General features: G+C 42.9%; 1 protein-coding gene across 5 annotated transcripts in view; it reads right to left on the bottom strand.

Moving 5' to 3' along the window:
- Positions 1-15,228: 15,228 nt before the first annotated feature.
- RNASEH2B (ribonuclease H2 subunit B) overlaps positions 15,229-20,164 on the bottom strand; it is a 70,304-nt gene continuing 65,368 nt past the window's right edge. For all 5 annotated transcript variants that reach the window (XM_027589347.2, XM_027589348.2, XM_027589352.2 and 2 more), the window contains one exon: positions 15,229-15,877. In XM_027589347.2, the coding sequence (XP_027445148.1) occupies positions 15,801-15,877 (77 nt within the window). In that variant the 3' untranslated portion in view covers positions 15,229-15,800. The remainder of the gene's footprint in view (positions 15,878-20,164) is intronic.

The following is a 20,164-nucleotide window of genomic DNA, read 5'->3' as shown; positions in this document are numbered from 1 at the left end:
CCCGTAGTTCAGCAAGGCTACAGCGAACCAGGATTAGACTGAGTGCAAGGTGCAGAGTCAAGAGATGTGGGTTCTTGTCCTGACTCTACTGCTCAGTATCTTGGTATCTCAATCTCACCTGCTATGAAATACGGTCAGTGATAGCAGCCCCACCTCCCTCAAAGGTTTTCTTGGTGAGGATTCAGGAAAATATAGGAGCACAAATATGACCATGAGACTTAACAATAATAGTAGCTACTAACATTTATTAACCGTCAGACACATGCTAGGCGTCACACATGTTACATGTTACTACTGTTCCTGGCTCTTCCAGGGCCTACTCAACAGACGAGGAAACAAACTCAGGGATATTCAGCAGCCTGAGGCCACACGGCTGGTGCTGGCAAAGCACCTGAGCAAGACACATCCTGCTCAGTGTTCTGATATCAAAACACGCAGGACAGCCTGGAGGTACAGGGCCTGGATCAGGTAGAGCCAGCTTTCAATCCTGGCTCTACCACTTACCAGCTGCTGCGTAAGTTTGGGAAAGTTGCTCAACATCTCTGTGCCTCAGTACCCCTTATGTAAAATGGGGATAATTAGAGGACCTGCCTCATAGGGATGTCAGATGTATACACAAAGCATTTAGAAGTGTTACCCACACTTTGCAAGCCCTTTTCAAGTGCTAGGATTTTTTTTTTTTTTTAATGCTCTTATGAAGTGGTTTCCCTGCTAAAGTGGGGACAAGGAAAAATGATCCAGCTCACGATCTTTTTACTTTCCCTGTATACTTTCCTTCAAAGTCCTTTAGTTCAGTTGTAAGCAAGAACCCAACCCAAGACTATGAACGCTGTTAGGTTGGTAGCACTGTTGGAGAGATGAGAGCAAAACAGTTGTTTGGTAGAGTGGCAGCTTTTTGTTTTGTTTTTGGAAGGAGAAGAGCAGGAGCCCACAGCCTGGGCTCCCGGCCGGCAGCTTGCCTTGCTTCCTTGGCCCCAATAGAATATGCCACTTTAATGCCTAGTTATACCCAAGCCTGCCAGAAATTAGGAAGCAGGTGCCCTTGCCCTGGCTGGAAATGGAGAGAATTTGGTTCAGTGTTTATTATGACTGGAATCATTATTTCCAGCTGTAAATGACTACATCCTGAATTTGGTAACCCTCTGGAACCTATTTACTCCGGAGTCAACACTGGTGGAGACAAACTTCAGGTGCCCAGGGAAACCCAGCCAGGCTGCCGACGTGCTCTGCGAGCCCCTGGCACTCACAAGAGAGCGTTCTTTCTTGGATGCACTTCTCTGGGTTGGGGCCCTCGGGAGCCCCCATGCCAAGCTGGGGTGTGTGAACATCCACGAAGAGGGCAGCTTAGCTTGGGGGGTGTCTGCACCTCTGCACGCTGCTGCAAGTGCTCCACTCTAACAACATCTGGTGGTCGGCCTGATGTCCATCAGCCGAACATCTGGCTGTCACTCCAGAAACAGACTGTTTATGAGCCGCAAATGCTTTACTCAGCAGGAAAGGCACAATGAGTCCACGCTGAGCCCCCTCCAGGCTTTAGGACCTTGGAGAAGAGGCACACTCCTGCACCTACAACCTGTTAGGTTCATTTCACCCGGCAGCCCCATCTGGCTCCAGCCCCTCAGCTCCCTGCACTCCAGGCCATAGTCCTGGGCACGGCAGACTCAGATCCAAGCAGATGGTGGGTCTGGCTTCAGACCTGGTCTAGCTAACCAGGGACTGTTACAGACTCACTGGCCTCCAGCCTACCAAGAGAGGTGGACACGTTCATTAGTAAGAACCTGAAAACATCATCCACCATCCTTCCTCAAGGGAGCCCGGAGCTTAATCCTGTGGCTGCCCCAGCCAGCCCTGCCCAACCTCCCAACCCTTCTATACCAAGCCTCTGGAGGTGGAGTTGATGGGCGCGGGTGGAAGGGATAACGATACGCCAGGATGCCCCTTCTGCCGCCCCTGTCCCTGTCCACCTGGCTTTCTCTAGGGCCATCTGAGCCTGGTTTTCAAATGCTGGAGACTGGCAGGGGCTGGGGTCTCACCCCTCCTGTACGTACCACTGCTAATTCTTTACAACAACCCCAACTCCCCACCCCTTCTTTCTCACCCTGTCTTCTTTTCCAACTTTCCTTCAGCTGGAGTTGTGTGTGAGAGAAAGAAGGCGAATCATGTGCCTGGCTGAGGAATGAGATCATTTCTCTCCCCTCTTAGCAGGCTTGCTGTCTGCTAGTTGGGGTTACTGGAAGAAAGCAGGAAAGCTCGATTTCCACAGAGAGCCATCTGGCTCCACCAGACTCACGCTGATGCTAATCTGTTGGTTTCTTTTTCTTTATTCTTTTATTTTTTTAATTTTTTTAAATTTTTTGTTCCTGAGGAATACTTTATCCGCAGCTGTAAACTCAGACCTGGTCCATCTGAAGGCAAGCGTGCATTTGGTGCACATATTTATTACAGCATTATGTACCCCCCATCCCCTTGTAGGTGTCAGGACATCATTGTTACCACGGGTGGGTCTATGTAGTTGTAATGTCAGGGCTGTACTTTCAAATGGAAATCAGGCAATTATGCTCCACATGGAGAAATCTGACAGATGCAGAAGTTTTATACCACTGGCTGTGTCACGGGGACAAAGGCGACCGGCACTCCCAGGAGATGGTTAAATAAACAGAAAATGTTTCAAGGGTGCAGAAAAATCTAGGAATAATTAACTGTGGGATAAGAGTTCGTAGATCCTGTGGCTGTTTAACTTCACAACGTGATAATGAGAGGTCACTGAACTGCTGAACTCATCCTTGTGAGGGCGGCATTAGCGGACCAAGTACAATGCGCATTCAGACACAGGCGGACTCTGCTCTGTGCATGTTTCTTAGTCTCCAAATGCACAGCTTCAGAGTGTTTTCGCTGGTTTTGCTCCCCTCTCACAGGGGGCTCCGGTTGGCCTAAAGAGAAGAGGAGCTGGCTGCCGCCTGAGGTCTGTGTGATGGAGCGGCTTCCTGTCAACATTCAGTGGTAGAGACACAGGTGCTCATGCTGGAAAATGTGGTGGCAACCCTACCGTGGCCGCCACTGGCCACATACTTGTTATGTGCCAAGCCCCAGCCAAGTGCTCTGGTCTTGTGAGCATGAGGTAGGGACTATTATTATCTGATTTTACAGATGGAGAAAGAGGCACAGGAGCGCCTGGCTGGCTCAGTCGGTTAAGCGTCCGCCGATCAGCTCAGGTCATGATCGCAGGGTCCTGGGATCGAGCCCCGCATCGGGCTCCCTGCTCTGCAGGGAGCCTGCTTCTCACTTTACCTCTCTCTCTCTCTCTCTCTCTCTCTCTCTCTCTCATGAATGAATGAATGAATGAATAAATAAATAAATCTTTAAAAAATAAAAGAAAGAGGCACAGAGCCAAGTGCAAGAACTGGGCTTTAGTTCTAGACCCCCAGCCCCACTGCCACCTCTGGTCTTGGCGCTGGCAACTTGGCTGCAGACTTGCTAATGTTTCAACAGATAGTAGGGGAAGATGCACACTCGCTCATGCACCCTTGATGAAGCCCGACGTCAGACACACATAGGTGGAGCGAACTAAATACGAGAGACCTAAATAAAAGTTAAAAGCTAATTTTTCCCATTAAGATATCCAGCAGTGGAAACGAATGGTTAGTTTGGAGCCTGAAACATGCAGTAAGATTCATCACTCAATGTGTCTAAAACTGAGTTTAACTTCACTCCTATTACCAAGAAGCAAAGTGCCCCCAGATCCTGGTCATTGCTTTCTTCTGTTGGGGAAGAAACAACTCAGAGCAGGCTTTGGCTCGTGGCTTTGGACTTCAGCAGTCTCTGAATTTCCCCACTACGTGGCTGCCTTGGACTAACATGAAAGCTGATGACAAATACAATTGAGAGAAAAGCGAAGGCATTTTATTTTTCTGAAAACGTATTTGTAAACTAAGCATATGACAGAATAAAATAAAACAGCTGTACATAGGAATCTCCGCTACTTTTCCAGATCAACAAGTACCATTTTGAAAGTCCATGAAGCGCCACTGCAGGGAGATAACATTAATGAAACAAAACCAGAGGCTTCAGGAGACAAAACGTTTACTACTTTGCTAGGGACTAGTAAACACCAGTCACACACACAGCGCCCTCTGATTGTGACTGGTTTTACCTTATCTATCCAAGGGTGGAAAAACTAAGGGATTCAAAACTTTTTAGACTATTAGCTTTGTCTTACGTTAGGAAAGAAATTAAATTTCTGCTTATGGAAAATTTTACTTTTTCCATCTCTATTGATTACATTTGTTTGAAAATATGAGAATAATAAGCTTGCATTGCAGAAATGAAAAATATCATGGAAGTATTCCCATATATAAAGACCTTAAGAGAAAAGGGCTGAAAACACTAGTGACAAGCATAAGAGACTGAAGCCACAAATCACTCAGGAAGAGGTCACTTAGGAGCCCAACAAAGCAGCAGGGGCCTCATCCGTGGATGGGATGAGCCATCCTGAGTAACCCACCACCCCAGCAAGGTCTTACGCCATTGAGACCAAGCACTAAGGACCAAAAGGGGGAAAAATAGGAGCAAAGAAAATGGGAAAACCAATTAAAAATCGGGAATTAAAAATTTTTTAAATCAAAAAGAGCTAAAACAGAGGTTAATTAGCCTCAAAATATATGTCATAGCTAATGTCATTCAATTGGCTGGTGTCCATGATCAGTTATTAGCACATAATACCTTTCCATAAAGAACTTTGCTTACTGTCTTCATCATAAGTTTTTAGATATCAAAAAGCATTTTTAATTAAACATTTGACCAAAAAATAAATCAGTTCACAAAGAAATCTCTAAAAATTTTTCAGATTCAACCATTTATTTGCCATTGAAAGTTTTTAAAAAACACCTCTGATTGAGGAGGAAGTTTGTTTGTTTTGCTTTTTTTCTTTTCTTTAACACATTTATTTGAAAATATAATGGTAATCTTGTGATTGTGACTTTTTCAAAGTGAGTATGTTTGGCAAAATCAAAATTGATTTTGACCCAACTCTTCCAAAAACTAATGGGTGTGTGTGTGTGTGTGTGTGTGTGTGTGTGTGTGTGTGTGTTTGAATATGAACCTGGCTCTCAGGTAACATTATAAATGTATTGTAACTCTGTATGTGACTATGTGTGTATATCACCACAATACTTAGCATCTTAAGAAAAGTAAAGCAGGTTGCTGTCCAACGAGGGTACAGTAGGAATGCGACAGTGCAGGAAAGCTATTAATCATTCTAGCAAAAACATACCAAATTTCTTTATACCTGATTATGGACAATGTGCACTTTGCAAAACCATGCCATTTATTAGAAGAAGAAATAAAATGGGACAGTGAGCAGACCATATAAAAAACATGTGGGATTTTTCAGATTACACCTTTCACACCCTTGAGAAAAATCTTTTCAGAGGGAGCCCCAGTTACTCACAGTTACTCGTGAGTCACAGCCCTCAGCTGGATTGAGTTGAAGGAACGATTGAAAGCCACTGGTTTAGATAAAAATGACAACAGTGGTCATCTTTGGAAGCTAGAATTATGGGTGACTTTATTTTCCTTCATTATGAGTTTCTGAGTTTTCCAAGTAATAATGTGAAGCGTTTACAGCCTGATGCTTAAATGAGTGGGCACTGGAGCCACGCCACCAGATTTGGAGTCTGGCTTTGGGGCTCATTGGCTTATGCAAATCATTTTCCACCTTTGGGCTCTCAGTTTCATCTCTGTAGAATGGAAACCATCATAGTGCCTATTTCAAAAAGTTGTTAAGATGACCAGTGAGATGATGCTTGCAAAGCACCTAGTATCTGGCACACGTAACTGTGCAATACATGTTAACTACTTAAGAAAAATCCTTTCCTGGTCCATGTCTGTACAGTTTCTTACAGAGACAGAGAAAGTGGAAACCCTAAGTCTCACTGATGAAGTCACTGTAATTTCCATACACCACCTTGCCCAGTCCCTGGTATAAGTGAGCACCCCTTCTGTCCCTTCCCTTCCACACTTCCCTGTGTTTTTCATTCGTACACCCATTGCAACCCGACGCTAATTTATTTGTTTATGTGTACTGGAAGTAGTCACCGTAGTCAATTTCAAGCTACCAGTGGTTTAACAAATGGCTTGGAAAACTCCTGAATCTTTAACAGTTAGCACACCACTGGCTAATCTTCTATTTTGACAATTTTGACATATTGAAAATTGCATTTGAAATGGCACTTTGGATTTGACAAGGAAGAAAAATAACCCGCCTCTCCATACCCTCAGACCAGCACAAATATGGCAATTAATTTGTAGGCAATATTACTAGTGGGGGCCATTGGCTATAACTAAACATATGACCAAATGGACTATTTTCTGGGTTGATTTTTATTACTGTGATGGTGAAATGAAGATTTTTTGGAAACCGATGGGACTGTCAAAATAGAGCCCATCACACGGGTCCCCAAATAGCTCCAGCACCCGGAGGAAATGAGCAAGGTTGAGCATCTTTGCATTCCTTAAGATTTCCAAGTATTTTGTTTTCCAATTCGATTTCAAAAGTCAAAATAACAAGGCCTATATTAAGATGTCTTTCTCCTATCTCTGAACCTATCCACACACTGCTCTCATTATAGATAAGCATTTTTAATTGCTTTCTTGTTAATATTTTCTTTATGAAAATAGAAGCAAACACACATAGGTGTTTTTATTCCCCACACCTACCCACTTTACAAAAAAGATGCTATTTACATTGTTCTACACTTGGTTTTTTCACTTAACAACAGAACCTGACATTTTCCCATGTCAGTACATACAGAACATCCTCATTCATTTTTTTACAACTGCGTGTTTTCATTATGTGACACATTAAGGACAGCCCCATTTTCTTTGTTCCTTTTCCCCATTGAGAGGTAGATTCTACTTCCCTCCCCTTGAATATGTGTCGGTCTTAATGATTTGTTCGATTAGTAGAATACAGTGCAAGTGAGGCTGTGTATGTAGGTTAGGCATGAAGAGGCCGGCTGCCTCCACCTTCTGCCAAGTGGGACACTCCCCTGGGGGAGAAATCTGACTGCCCTGAGACCATCACGCTGCGTGGAAGCCAAGCTAACCACATGGAGAGACCGCGTGCGAGGACGTGTTCGGCCAGTCCCCAGCTATTTTAGCCAGGCTAGCCTGCGTGCCAGGGTGGCAGTGAAGACCGTGGAGGCCTCCGATGATCTCAGCCCGGCCAACATCTGACTGTAACCCCATGAGAATGCAGAAGTGAGACCCGCCCAGCTGAGTCCAGTCAACCATGGAACACTGAGAGAGAACACATTTTTGTTCTAATCACTATATTTTGAGGTTGTTTGCTACATAGCAATTGGTAACCTGAACACATTATGCAGATGCACATAATTCAATTAATTAGCCCCTTCTAGATAAGCATTCGGGTTGTTTCCAATCTTTTGTTATGTCAATCAGTGATCTCATGAATAATCTTACCTATATATTGTTTTGCACAGGTGCAGGTTTATAAATTCCCAGAACCGAAATTAGTGAGTCAAAGGACAGATACATTTCCAATTTGGTGCATTTTCATTCATTTAAAGTGCCAATTCCTTGCCCATTTTTCTATTGGTTTGTTCTTTTATATCTCCGTTTCTAGAAAATTGGTTCTTTGTGCTATGAGGTACAAATAGCTTTTCCCAGTTATCATGTCTTCTGACTTTGCTTATATTGATTTTTGCCAGGAAGAATTTTAAGTCTCCCATATTTCTTCCATTTCTTTTATCTTTTACCATTTAATCTTTGATCCATTTAGAATTCATCCGGATGCATCTAACTTTGTTTTCTAAACTGCTACTTGTCTTAAAATCACATATTAAATAGGCCCCTATTTTTTGCTACTGATTTGACATGTTACTTGTATCATAAAATAAGTTTTAATATGCATTTAGGTCTATCTGTAGTATTTTTATTCTGATTCCTCATCTGTCTATTCATTTAATATCACATCTTAACTTTTGTAACATAAAACTATCATTTAATACGTGAGATGGCTAGTGTGTGCCTTGTTAGTCTTCTTTCAAAGAATTCTTCTGAATATTCTTCCTAATTAATTTTCTCATATGAGCTTTAGAGTCAACTTGTTGAGTCACAAAATAATCTAGCAGTATACTAATTGGAATTACACACAGGGAGATTTAATTTAGGGAGACTTGCCCTCTTCAGGAGAGTCACTCCTTTCATCCAAGCATATGGTATGCCTGCATTTGTTTAAAACTGCTTTTGTATCTTTCAGGATCAGTTTAAAGTTTTTGTTTCATAAAAATCTGGAACACTACTCTTGGTTATTTTAGCTTTTTTGTTGTTATTCTAAGTGTAAAAAGGTCTTCTATTACATCTCCTAACCAGTTTAAATGTATGAAAGCTTTTGAACACTATATATTGATTTTATATTAAGTCACCTTGCTAAATTCTTATTTTCATAGTCTTTTTCAGATGATCGATCCTCTTGGGTCATCCAAGCATACAAATATATAATTTTCAAATAATGATAATTTTGTATCTTTTCAACTCTTATAGGCCTAATTTCTCTTTTCTGTTTATAACATTTTTGGCATATTCTTGACTTTAGTAGGAATGCTGTTGGTATTTCTCCTTTAAACATAATGTTGACTTTCAACTTGGTTTATGTTAGCAAGTACACATCTATTCCTATGTCATTGAACTATTTTAGATCAATAATGGAAGTTGAATTTTGCTACACATCTTCAAAGCATCTAAAGAGATAAATACATAGTTTTTTTCTTTGATCATTTGTATGGGAATTCATATAAGTAGACTTCCTAAAACTGAACCATCTTTGCCTGGAATAAATCCCACTTTGTCATATTATACTATTCTTTTAACGAGTCGCTTGAGTCTATTTGGTAAAATTTTGCTTTGTATTTTTAAATAACTTTGGTTTTTTAAAAAATTGTACAATTATTACCAGGTTTTTGTATCAATCTTATGCTCACTTTTTGTGTCCTGTTTAATAAATCTTTCCCACACCCATATCCATTTCATTTTGTTTGGTTTCTCATTTTGATCCTCTAAGCTCCTGTGTTTTATTATTATCTATTTTCTCTCCCAATTCACCTTCATTTCTTTGACAGTTTATTTTTTCCTTCCATTTCTACCCTGAATCTCTCCAGTTCCCTCTTGGTCTCTTGTCTTGCTGTCACTACCAACAGATAGTCGCACCTCTGCTTTATGCCCTGGCTTTGTAGAGGTGACAGCAATTAAATATTTCACATTTGTAGTAAAATGTCTTTTACTATTTTCGTCTGCTCTTTGGCAGCCCTTTATCTGCCATTTGCTTTTCCTGATCTTTTTCTTTTTTTTATTTCTTGAATCTCTAAAATAAATTGGGTGGGTTATTTTCAATGTCTCCCCTTTGCGGCCAGCGAGTTTTTCTTGGACCAAATATTTGCAGGATCACATCCTATCCTAGTAAGGATTTTCTTTATGAATCAAGGTTTTGTGCATGAGTTTTAGATCTATTCTCCCCAGCCAATAAAGACAGGCAGCTATAGGGGTTTTCAAAAACCACCTCTCTTCTTTCTTGCTGCTTGCAGATAGGGCTTTCCCTGCAAGTAAGTAAGTGTGTGTGTGTGTGTGTGTGTGTGTGTGTGTGTGTGTGTGTGTGTGTGTGTGCAGGTGCGCGCGCGCCCATGTGCATACACACACACACACACGTGTTTAAATCCCATTTCTACTTTTCACAACTAAACTGGGTCCAGAAAGTTCTTGCTGCCCTTATTTGTGCATTGTTTCCTCTATAGTAAAACATGAAACTCAGATTTTGTTCCCCACCTCATCTCTCCTTTAGGAATGTATTTTACTGACTCATCTTGATTTCTAAAGCCATATACTCTTCTCTCCTCTTCTCCACTCCCCAGCCTGCTCCCCTGCTGTGTGCAGGTCTTCCACCTATTTTGCTGTTCTTAGTTTTAACTCCCTCCTAGTTTTGCTGAAAATGGGTATTTTATTTTCATTTACTATTTTACTTTTGCCTTCCACAACTTCAAAGAAGGGGAGAGACAGCTCTCCCATCTTTATACTCAAACTGGAAAAGTCCATGGACATTCATATTTCAAATTCAATGTGAACAGTCTAAAGGATCGAAGCAGTGAATTTTGAAAATATTTTAAAGAAAAACCATATGGGGGCGCCTGGGTGGCTCAGTCGTTAAGCTTCTGCCTTCAGCTCAGGTCATGATCCCAGGGTCCTGGGATCGAGCCCAGCATCGGGCTCCCTGCTCAGCGGGAAGCCTGCTTCTCCCTCTCCCACTCCCCCTGCTCGTGTTCCCTCTCTCGCTGTCTCTCTCTGTGTCAAATGAATAAATAAACTCTTAACAAAAAAAAAAAAAAAAGGAAAACCATACGGGATTCACTTTCCAGAGCATGTAGATGTTTTGAAGCCTCAAGATGGATTTAAAGTATTCAGGATATTTTCTTAGCTTATCATTGGGACAAATCATCTCTCTGGACCTCATTTCTCCAATGAAGGGAAAGGATTTCTAAAGCCTTAGGACAGAGTGGACAACCCAAGGTTTAACTCCAAGAAATGAATCACCGGTGGTGGGAATCAGGCTCAAGGATACCTGGATGGGGCAGAAGACCTCCTCTAGGAGCCCAGTGTTCTTCCCAGAACAATTCGCCTTCGTGGGCTGGCCTGTCCTGCCGGAAGTGCATGGACTGTGGTAACATTTCCAGTCCCCAGCCCTTTTGCTCCCCTGCCTTCCTTCCTATCTCCATGGTAAAAACCAGACATTTTAATACACGTCATATTGATATAATCATGAATGCAGCCAAGATAATTGGATCCACTCTGCTATTAATCCCCCAGTGACCAAATCCAGGCTGTTAGGGTAACTACATTCTGTCTGTTCAGGCTAGTGCTCCGCAAACTATACTCTAAACAAGCCGGTATTCATTTACTCAAACTTTAATAAAATAATTGTAGGCAAATTAGCCATTTTTAAAACGGACAAAATAACGTCTTTTACCGAGCTTATCTTTTAAAACAAGACCAAACAAAAAAACCCATTGGTATTTTTGTTCCCATTTAAAAAACATAACCCTCATTTCAACCATTTTTCATTGTTCACTAATGAAATCAATGCAAATAACCTTTATATTTGTTAAGAGAAAAAAAGACAAAAAATTCATTTCCTAAAAATATATTTGCTTAGAAATTCTTTTTACCTTATGAACTTCCTTGGTCTTATAAAACCTGTCAGCAGAGCAAACTGGGAGCCAGTTTCCTGCAGCCATAAACCCCACCACCCATTTTACAAGTCTTTATTCTTTGGAAATGTAAACGCTAGTGTTGAAAAGCATTCACCTGTAAGATAAATGAGTAGTAAAATGATTAGTGCCCATTTAGTGATTACTTACCCCTGGGCTGGTTGACAACGGGAGGGCTGGCTTGAGGGGCTCTGAAAGCTGACTCCTTCTCCACACCTGGCTAGATGGGGTCTCCTGGGGCCCTGCCTGGGCCTGCCGACCCCAGGGCCCCTGCACAGCTGCTCCTCACAGGCCTGTTAGCCAGCCTTTGTGGCGTCTCCTTGGAGCATTTGTGGCGTCTCCTTGGAGCACACGTTCTAACCACAACTCATCTTGAAACTGCAACTGCCATCTTTCCCATGGCACCAGGCCGAGAGAGGTGAAATGCTATCCCGAAGAGATTCTCCAAGCCCCTTAGGAGCTGTGACTGCGTCCTCCTGAGTTCCCATCTGCTTCTCCTTCTGAGGAAGGGTCGGGGCCCTTCGGCCCCTGGCGCCTTGCCTCAGGCCACGCCCGCCTAGATCCCCGATCATTCCAGTTTAGGCGCACCTGTCGGTCTACACCAACGCTGCAATCCCCATCTCTCTCTTTTTGTGGCTCTTCTCTTCTGTTGGTGAAGCTACATTTCCATCCACTTTCGAGACGAAGTCCTCTGCCTGATTTTCACGCCCTGGACAAGCTTACCTCACCGAATTGACCTCGCACTGCTTGCGGATTCCCTGAGCAGCCGTGCTGGGGGCTACAAAGTTAAGATGGCTCACAGCTCTGCCCATGACCAGCTGATGGGCCTCTGTCTGCAGTCTTCCCTGGAGAGAAGTTTAAAGATGGCAAATGGATAGGTTTACATTTCAAGGAGGAGAGCGCTTCCCCAAGGCAGTAGGTACCATATGAATGCTCATTACTGAGAATGAGCTCTTGCCAAATATTCAAAATCAATATTAAAATTAATTGGCCTCAGCTTATACGTCAAGCAAAGCGCGTATAACAGGGCATGGTGCCGAGCGGTGGTGTAGACTGCGGTCATGGTTGAACACATCATTCTCTCGAATGACGCTGTTCAGCACTACCGGGAGATTCTTAGGAGCCACCCACTCTGAAATCACCCTGACTTTCATGGTTTTAGTTCTTCCGCTTGTCCTAACTGCTGCCCTCTTCTCATGCTGTTGAGATGAAAAGGTGGTGTTTTTTCTTGTCCGTGTGCCTGCCCATTGGCTGTGAGCTAGGAAACCAGAAAACAGAAGTTTTAGGAAGTCTTTGAAAAATAAGAATAAATTGGCCTTGAGTGGAAGACTGGACCTTGTGAAAAAGGATTATCAAAGGCAGGGCCTGGGGGGTGGGTAGGGGAGGAAGGGCAGGGCAGTGGGGGAAAGCCCAGTGCCCAGACCACACTGCAGACCAATTCTATTAGAATTTGTAGGGGAGAGGCCCCAGCGTCAGTGTTTTTTAAAACCTCCAGATGACTCCCAACATGCAGCCAACGTTGAGAAGCACTCCCTGCCGCCCATACTGTGTGTCACTCTATGTGATGGAATTGGCCAACGTGTGGTGGGACAGCAGGGAGACGGGAAAACCAGGGAGCTTGCATCCGGGCCATTGCTCCCCGCGCCTCCCCTCACTTCAGATACGGAAAATTCATCTTCTTGAGAAAAAACTCTGACTGGCTTTGACTGTATTAAATTTCCTGAATCATTTTTTATTCTGCTTGTTGGGGAAGAATGTATGTTCTTTATTTGGGTCATGGGGATGTAGTTAATAAACTGTAATGTTTCTTAGTTCTTTTGAGAGTTTTCACAGGATAGATTTAACTCCAGCCCTCTGAAGTTGTTTTCACTTTCACTTAAAAAATAGGTAATAAACCACTTCATAAATGTCAAGTACCGCATGAGTTTCTGGGGACACAATGGTGTGTTGAGGGGGCCTCAAGACCACTCCCATGTTTGAATATCTGCTATCAGGACTCACAGGAGTTGTCAAATAGTTGTATTGATGGCTAAGATTTATTACAGTGGTGTACTAGGGGTACACAGCCAGAGCCTAAGGGACAAAGACACAGGTGGAGTCAGGAGAAATCATGTGCAGTCTTCCTTAAGCTCTCTCTTCCTCTCTTTCTCTCCCCTGAGGGGTCACAGAGTGTAGCTAAATCTTTGCACACATTCATGGTTGTTTCTTATATTTCTAACCGTGGGTAGAGCTGAAGCAAAGGGAATGCAACATTTTAAGGCTTTTGATACGTTTTTTCCAACTTGGCCTCCAGAGGTTGTCCTTTTTTTTTTTATATTCTTCCTAGCAGCGCTCATTTCCCACATCCTCTCTGGCTCTGAGCAGGACTGTTTTCTAAAAGTCCTTGATAATCTTACAAGAGAGGAGTATCTCATTTTATTTGTGCATCAGTGACCCACGTGCTGAGGGTGGAACATGGGAGACCTGTCCAGCTCTGTGGGAACTAGAGACATGGGCCATATGGTCTCTGTCCTCAAGACTGCTGACAGGCCAGGTGGGAAACAGCCTTCCGCCTGGTGGCAGCGGGCATGCTGAGGAGTGGACTCTTTTGAAAGGACTGGGGTTTTATTGCTATTGATCTGCTTTTAGTTTTCCTGTGAAGTATTTCCGAAGGAGGAATCAATAGGATAATATAATATCATATAATATATATAACATAAAAATATATACCAATTTAATAAAATAATATGGGTAAAGCAATGAAGTAGATTGTATGGAAAGTGAGTGTGGGGCTGCCAGCCAGAAAAAGGATAGAAACTGGATACTGGAAATTGGACGACTAAGAAAAGAAGCAGATTCAGGGCCAAGGAAACACCTAGAGGAGCCTGGGCAAAGGTGGGGGTATGGGTCATTTTGCCTATGCTTGTCTTTTTAACTTTTTAAGGCATGTATCATGAATGACTGTGTAAAGTTTAAAAAAGTAATGAATTTTTATAATTTAAGTGTGTTGAATTTAAAGTGTTAGTAGTTCTTCGAAGTTCAGAGGCCAGTGGGGTATGAGGTGGGGGCCCAGTTAAGAGAATGGGGCTTCCAGTGACAACTTAGGTGTCACCAGTATTCAGTGACTGGTCACCAAGGAGTGGGCTAATATTTGAGGCAATAAGTGAGGGTGTGTGTGTGTGTGTGTGTGTGTGTGTAGAGGTGGGGGGTTGGAGAGAGAGAGAAAGGAAGAGAAGAGAAAGAAGCAGGGGGCCAAGGACACAATGGGTAAATGGAGTCAATGGAAGACACAGAGCTGTTCCAACAAGCCTTTCTGAAGCTGGGACAGGCTTAAACATGTGGGAGCATGGTGCCCACATGGAGGTTTCCCAGAAGTGTCTTTTGGGAGGAGAAAGAGATAAGGGACAGCCATCAGGTTAGCTGGTTCTCCTGCCCTGAAATGAGGTCCTGAGAGGGAAACCGATTTGCTCAAGGAGGCACAACACACTTGGCAGTAAAACTCCAGTGTTGGCAGGTGATTCTGCCGAGCACTCCCTCTTGGAAGCCTGTCACACACCCGATTTCCACAGCGGACTCTCTAGAGTTGTGTTTCTGAAGAGGAGGGTTCATGTATCAACTACAGAGCATCAACTACAGGAATATTGAAAGTCCTTCAAGGTTAATGCAAATTTCTGTATGTGAAAGGAGGTGTGGAAAAAATTACAGAGCACTTTCTAGAACCAGGTTCTGCTTACCTGCTGGAATCAGAGAATCAGAAACAAAGTTGTTTCTTGAAGAAGAGGTTTGGGGTCCTGTGTCACGTGGACGAGCCAGCTCAAATCTCTGGGTATTTTTGCACAAATCCCTCCACTGCCCCCCTAAAACGTATTCACTGTGCATCAGAATTCCCCACTAAATTACTTTTTGGCCTCTACTTTCAACTTCCCCCCATGTCTTATGCCCTCACTCTAAAAAATAATAATACATACTAGACTTCTTTTAAAAATGAATCAATGTTTATAACTCCAGCAGATTGTAAAATGCACATGTTCAGTTATCATTTTAACTTAGTAGCTGTCAAACTGGTAAGGAGTACAGAAAAGTCAGGCTTTTTCTTTTTTCTTTGAAGTCAGGCTAGGAAGTTGGCTTGTCAAAGCTTTTAGTGTGGAATCAAGTACTGGTAGTCAGCACACACGTACCTACACCACTCTAGCTAGCCCCAGGAGAGGACACAGGCCAACGTGGGCAGGTTTTAGAAAGGACCCCAATTTCACCATGTACCCTCTCCTCCCACTGTTTTGAAATCAGAAGCACTATACTGTACAATGGGAGACAGGCCCGGGGCCGAGGGGTGATGTGGCTTGAGTTCTCAGACTGTGGACCCTCTGGGGGTGCATTCAAGTTCCACGACGGAGTCACCTCCAGCGCAAAAGGCCATTACCCAAATGCACTAGTGGTGTTAAACAAAGAAATAGATCGTTAGTGGTTAGTTCTTTAAAGTATACTTTTTGGCACTTGCAGAATTTCTAGACGGTGCAGAAGAAAAAGTCTTAGCGCCTTGAGAGCGTCTTAAGTTATAGAAGAAGCAGCCAAGCTTTGCGTTGGACCTGCTGTCACTTGCCCCTTTTCTGTCTTTGTGCTGCCACCTAGAGAGAAAAGGAAAACATATGTTGTATTCTGGTGAGCGGAAGCAGTCACCTCACACCCCAAGCACTATCTGCACCTTCTAGAACAAAAAAGCAAGGTGGGCTGTTTTAGTTCTGAGAAACGGCAGCCTTACACTTTTGCTTCTGAGCAAAGACCTCAGATAAGGGGCGGGGTTCCTGCCGTGGCCAGCCTCCCTCCCTGAGCTCATCCTGGGGCTAGTCCTGGTCTCCTGAAGAAGCGTGCGTGCGTAGGAAGCAAATTTTCTTTCCACTGTTCAGAGGGAGTGAAATACAAAATCTTAAGGTCACCCAAATTTATGGAATGAACACCATCTATTTTAGAAGAACACCAAAAATATAAAAACACATGAAAACAAGGTTCTGAGACAAATAATTCTTAAACCCTCTTTCTACTCGTTTCCTTTTCCTTTTCTTTTGAAAGGCAGATCTTTTTTTTTTTTCCAAAAGTAGGAGGCCAACCTATAAAAAATAGATAAATGTAGACCTGCTGGAGGCAGTAGTGGTTCCTAATATCTCTCTGAAGAATGCCTCTGAACACGCTTAACGGCAACATCCTGGTTTCTGACTGCGTACAAGGTCAAACATAATTTATTCTGCAGCTATTATGTCTTCAAAAAAAATTTTTTTTAAGTTGATGGAAGTCAGATTTCTATGCCATAATGTGGATAAGTTGAGGTTAGACCTTCCCTAACCACCTGCCTCTGAAGGACTGTCACCTTCTGCTCAGCCTCTTCCATAGCCCTGGCACTGTGTGTGACATGCCCCCTCCCGCCTGCTCCTAGAGAAGAAACTTCTTGAAGGCAGGTGTTTTGTGGGCCATGTTGACAGCTGCACTTCTAGTGCCTCAAACATTTGGCATGTAGCAGGTGCTCAGTATAAGTTCTTAAGAGGAATCTGAGCTTGTCCCTTGGCTTTTTTTCTTTTGAAAGAATGAATCAGGGCACCTGGGTGGCTCAGTCGTTAAGCGTCTGCCTTCGGCTCGGGTCATGATCCCAGGTCCTGGGATCAAGCCCCGCATCGGGCTCCCTGCTCAGCGGGAAGCCTGCTTCTCCCTCTCCCACTCCCCCGGCTTGTGTTCCTTCTCTCGCTGTGTCTCTCTCTGTCAAATAAATAAATAGGGGCGCCTGGGTGGTTCAGTCCTTAAGCGTCTGCCTCCGGCTCAGGTCATGATCCCAGGGTCCTGGGATCGAGCCCCACGTCGGGCTCCCTGCTCTGCGGGAAGCCTGCTTCTTCCTCTCCCACTCCCCCTACCTGTGTTCCCTCTCTCTCTGTGTCAAAAAATAAATAAAATCTAGAAGAAGAAGAAAAACCAGATTTAATAAATAAATAAAATCTTTTTTTTACAAGAATCACATGACTAACTTTATATACATATTCTGATTAAAACACATGTGTAAGGTAACAATTCTTTGAACATCTACGAAGTCAATTCCTCTATAAATCATATTTGGTGATCCCTCCCTCTCAAATAGGCTTGATTCATGTGAGACCATCAAAATAACATTTATTAACAAAAGTACAGTAAATGTTAAAAAGCTGGCAGCTGAATTAAAAGTCTGGCATGGATATACACCAGCTGAGCAGAAGCTTTAGTCTAATTCTGGCCCACCACTGCCGAGGATAAACTGACCAGCAGAATTCATTTGGAATAGAGCAAGACGATGAAGCACAGTAAATCTGATTTTTCCTTCCTTAAAATAAAATTCACAATTAAGACAGACTCATGAGGGGAAGACTGTCATAAAGCTACACACACGATGGTATGAATAAGAAGCTGAGGTCAGCAGAAAGGAAAGAGGCCCCGGCTTGAGGATAGAAGGGCAGCAGTGGACTCAGCTACTTTCAGTCTGCGGCACCTACTTTCACCACAGTGGACCAGGGGCACACCCCCTTTCCGGTCTACCTCAGAGGGTAGTTGTGAAGATCAGTGTAGCTACTGATAAGTGGTTGCTACGGAACCTGTAAAGGACTATTAAACATAAGGTAGGAAACCTCTTTGTCAGTCTCACGACCCTGAGGAGTGTATAAATCCCAGCCTATGAAAGGTGTATAAATCTTGTCATGTCTTCCCATTATTCAGATGAGTCAAAGCCTGTGGACATCTTCCATAGACACTAAGAAAATACCAGTGCCCTTCCCATCCTGGTCTGTCTTCCACGAAGAGGTCCGACTGCTCAGTGCAGCTAACTCTGGAGCTCTCCAAAGCTTGGGTTAGTCTGGAGAGAGGGCTATTTGGGAGGACGTATGTGATACAAGGTATCTAGTCAAGTTACATAACCTTTAATAGCAGAGAAAGTCAGTCCTAACCATGCGCGGAGACTATCCTTCAAATCTAGTGTTGGCATGACTTCCCAGGGTGTAAGGGAAGTCAGTTCCTCTGGGGAGAGGGAGTTTGGTGTGGAAAGTCTGGGAGTCTGAGGTCCTGAGTTGACCTTCTGGCTCAGCTCTTTATTAGCTGTGTGACCTTGAGCTTTTTCAACGGTAAAATGGGGAAATAATATCAATGGTGCCATTCTGTTTCTAGAAGGATTAATCACATAAATTCATGGGAAAAGTGCTTAAAACCTGCAAAGCACTTGGTCAGCTTTTGTTATTACTTCCCAATAACTGTGCTCTTCACATTTCTTTTTACTGCAAGGGAATGTAATCTATGGAAAATGAAGAAAAGAGTCAAATATATGCCAGGAACACCTCAAGAGCCAGAATGAGCATGTTGGCAGATTTCCTTCCAGACCTTCTTCTAGGGAAACAGATGAGATAAGCCAACGAAAGAACTGAGAGGCGTGCCTGATGCATGGTAAGCACTGGATGGATACGAACTCTACAGCATTTCCTCATGGGTATAAAGGAGGTAAGTCTCCCCATGCGGCAGCAAATTCAGGGAAGGACATAAAAGGACTCAATGATCTAGTCTCATTTCACAGGCAAGACAGGACTGTGGGCCAGCAAAGCTAGTGATTTGTTCCTGGGCCCACAGAGTTAAGGCAGGACCGAGACTACAACCAGGGACAGTAATAATCCAGCTACTTTAAATTAATTGGTCTTTTTAGGCCAATTACTTTTACTTTTTAAAAGTAACCTTCTTAGTTTAGTTTGAAACATGGTTGGCCATTTATCTGTTTACTGATATTGTCATACATTTGCATGTAACAAAAGCAACACTGTATGTTTGGTTAAGTAAATGGCTACTTTTTAGTTTCTCACTTCCAAATTGCCTTTGTGTCTTGCTAAGTCTCCTAATAAGAGAAATACGATCCTGGGAATGGGTTGTAGCACACTAAGAAACACACCCAAACTAACAAAACACAATTCCACTTGACATCCACATTAAACCTGATGGAGGAGAATCTCTTTGGGAGTGCAGAACCAGAGAAGTACAAACCTTGAAAGATGAGAGAGCCTGAGAGCCAGAGTACAGGGAAAATTTAAATTGAAGATAAACCAGACATAAAAAAGAAAAGAATGTTGGCAATCCGAGATCCGTTTCAGAAATATGTATGGTTTGACAAAAACAATGGAGGCTCTTGTGTGTGTACCTAAGTGGTTTTATAGTTTGCAGAAATTTTTTGAAGCTTACCCCAAATCAGCACATTCATCACAAAGATAATAATGTAAGTAAAGAGAAGCGAAGGGCCGAGGGATTTAAGCCAGCTGTTTGGGTTGGCTGTCCCTATCCTGACTGCTAGGGCACCCTGCCCTGTGACTCTGGCTGTTGTGGGGATTAAAGGACTTATACATACAGCAAAGTGCTCAGAACAGTACTATGTAAATGCTATACAGTGTGTGTTGTTATTAGAATCAGTATTAGTATTATGAAATGATCACATGAGAAACAGGATATTAGCATAGTTTCAAAAATTGAGGGGCATTTTTACAAAATAGCTGACCAGTATTCTCAAAAGGGTCAAGGCCATTGAAAGACAAAGGAAGACTGAGAGACTCAAATATTAGAAAAAACAGAAGAGATATGACAACTAAATACAATGTGTAATGATGGACTGGATTCTGGAATAGAAAAACAACATTAATGTAAAAACAGGTGAAACTCAAGTAAGGTGGTAGATTGGTTAATAGTGTTGCATTATTGTAAATTTCCTGGGCTTGGTAATTACACTTTGGTTATGTCAGGTGTTAACATTAGAGAACGCTGGGTGAAAAGTGTAAGTAACCTCTACTGTTTTTGCAACTTTTCTGTATGTCTAAAATTATTTCAAGATAAAAAATAAAAAAAAAAAAGAAAGGAAGAGACCCACAAGTGACAGAGAT

The sequence above is a fragment of the Zalophus californianus genome, chromosome 3 (genome assembly GCF_009762305.2).
Source record: "Zalophus californianus isolate mZalCal1 chromosome 3, mZalCal1.pri.v2, whole genome shotgun sequence".
Lineage (NCBI taxonomy): Eukaryota > Metazoa > Chordata > Mammalia > Carnivora > Otariidae > Zalophus > Zalophus californianus.
The sequence above is the reverse complement of the archived record's forward strand: the minus strand, read 5'-3'. Positions and strand labels throughout refer to the sequence as shown.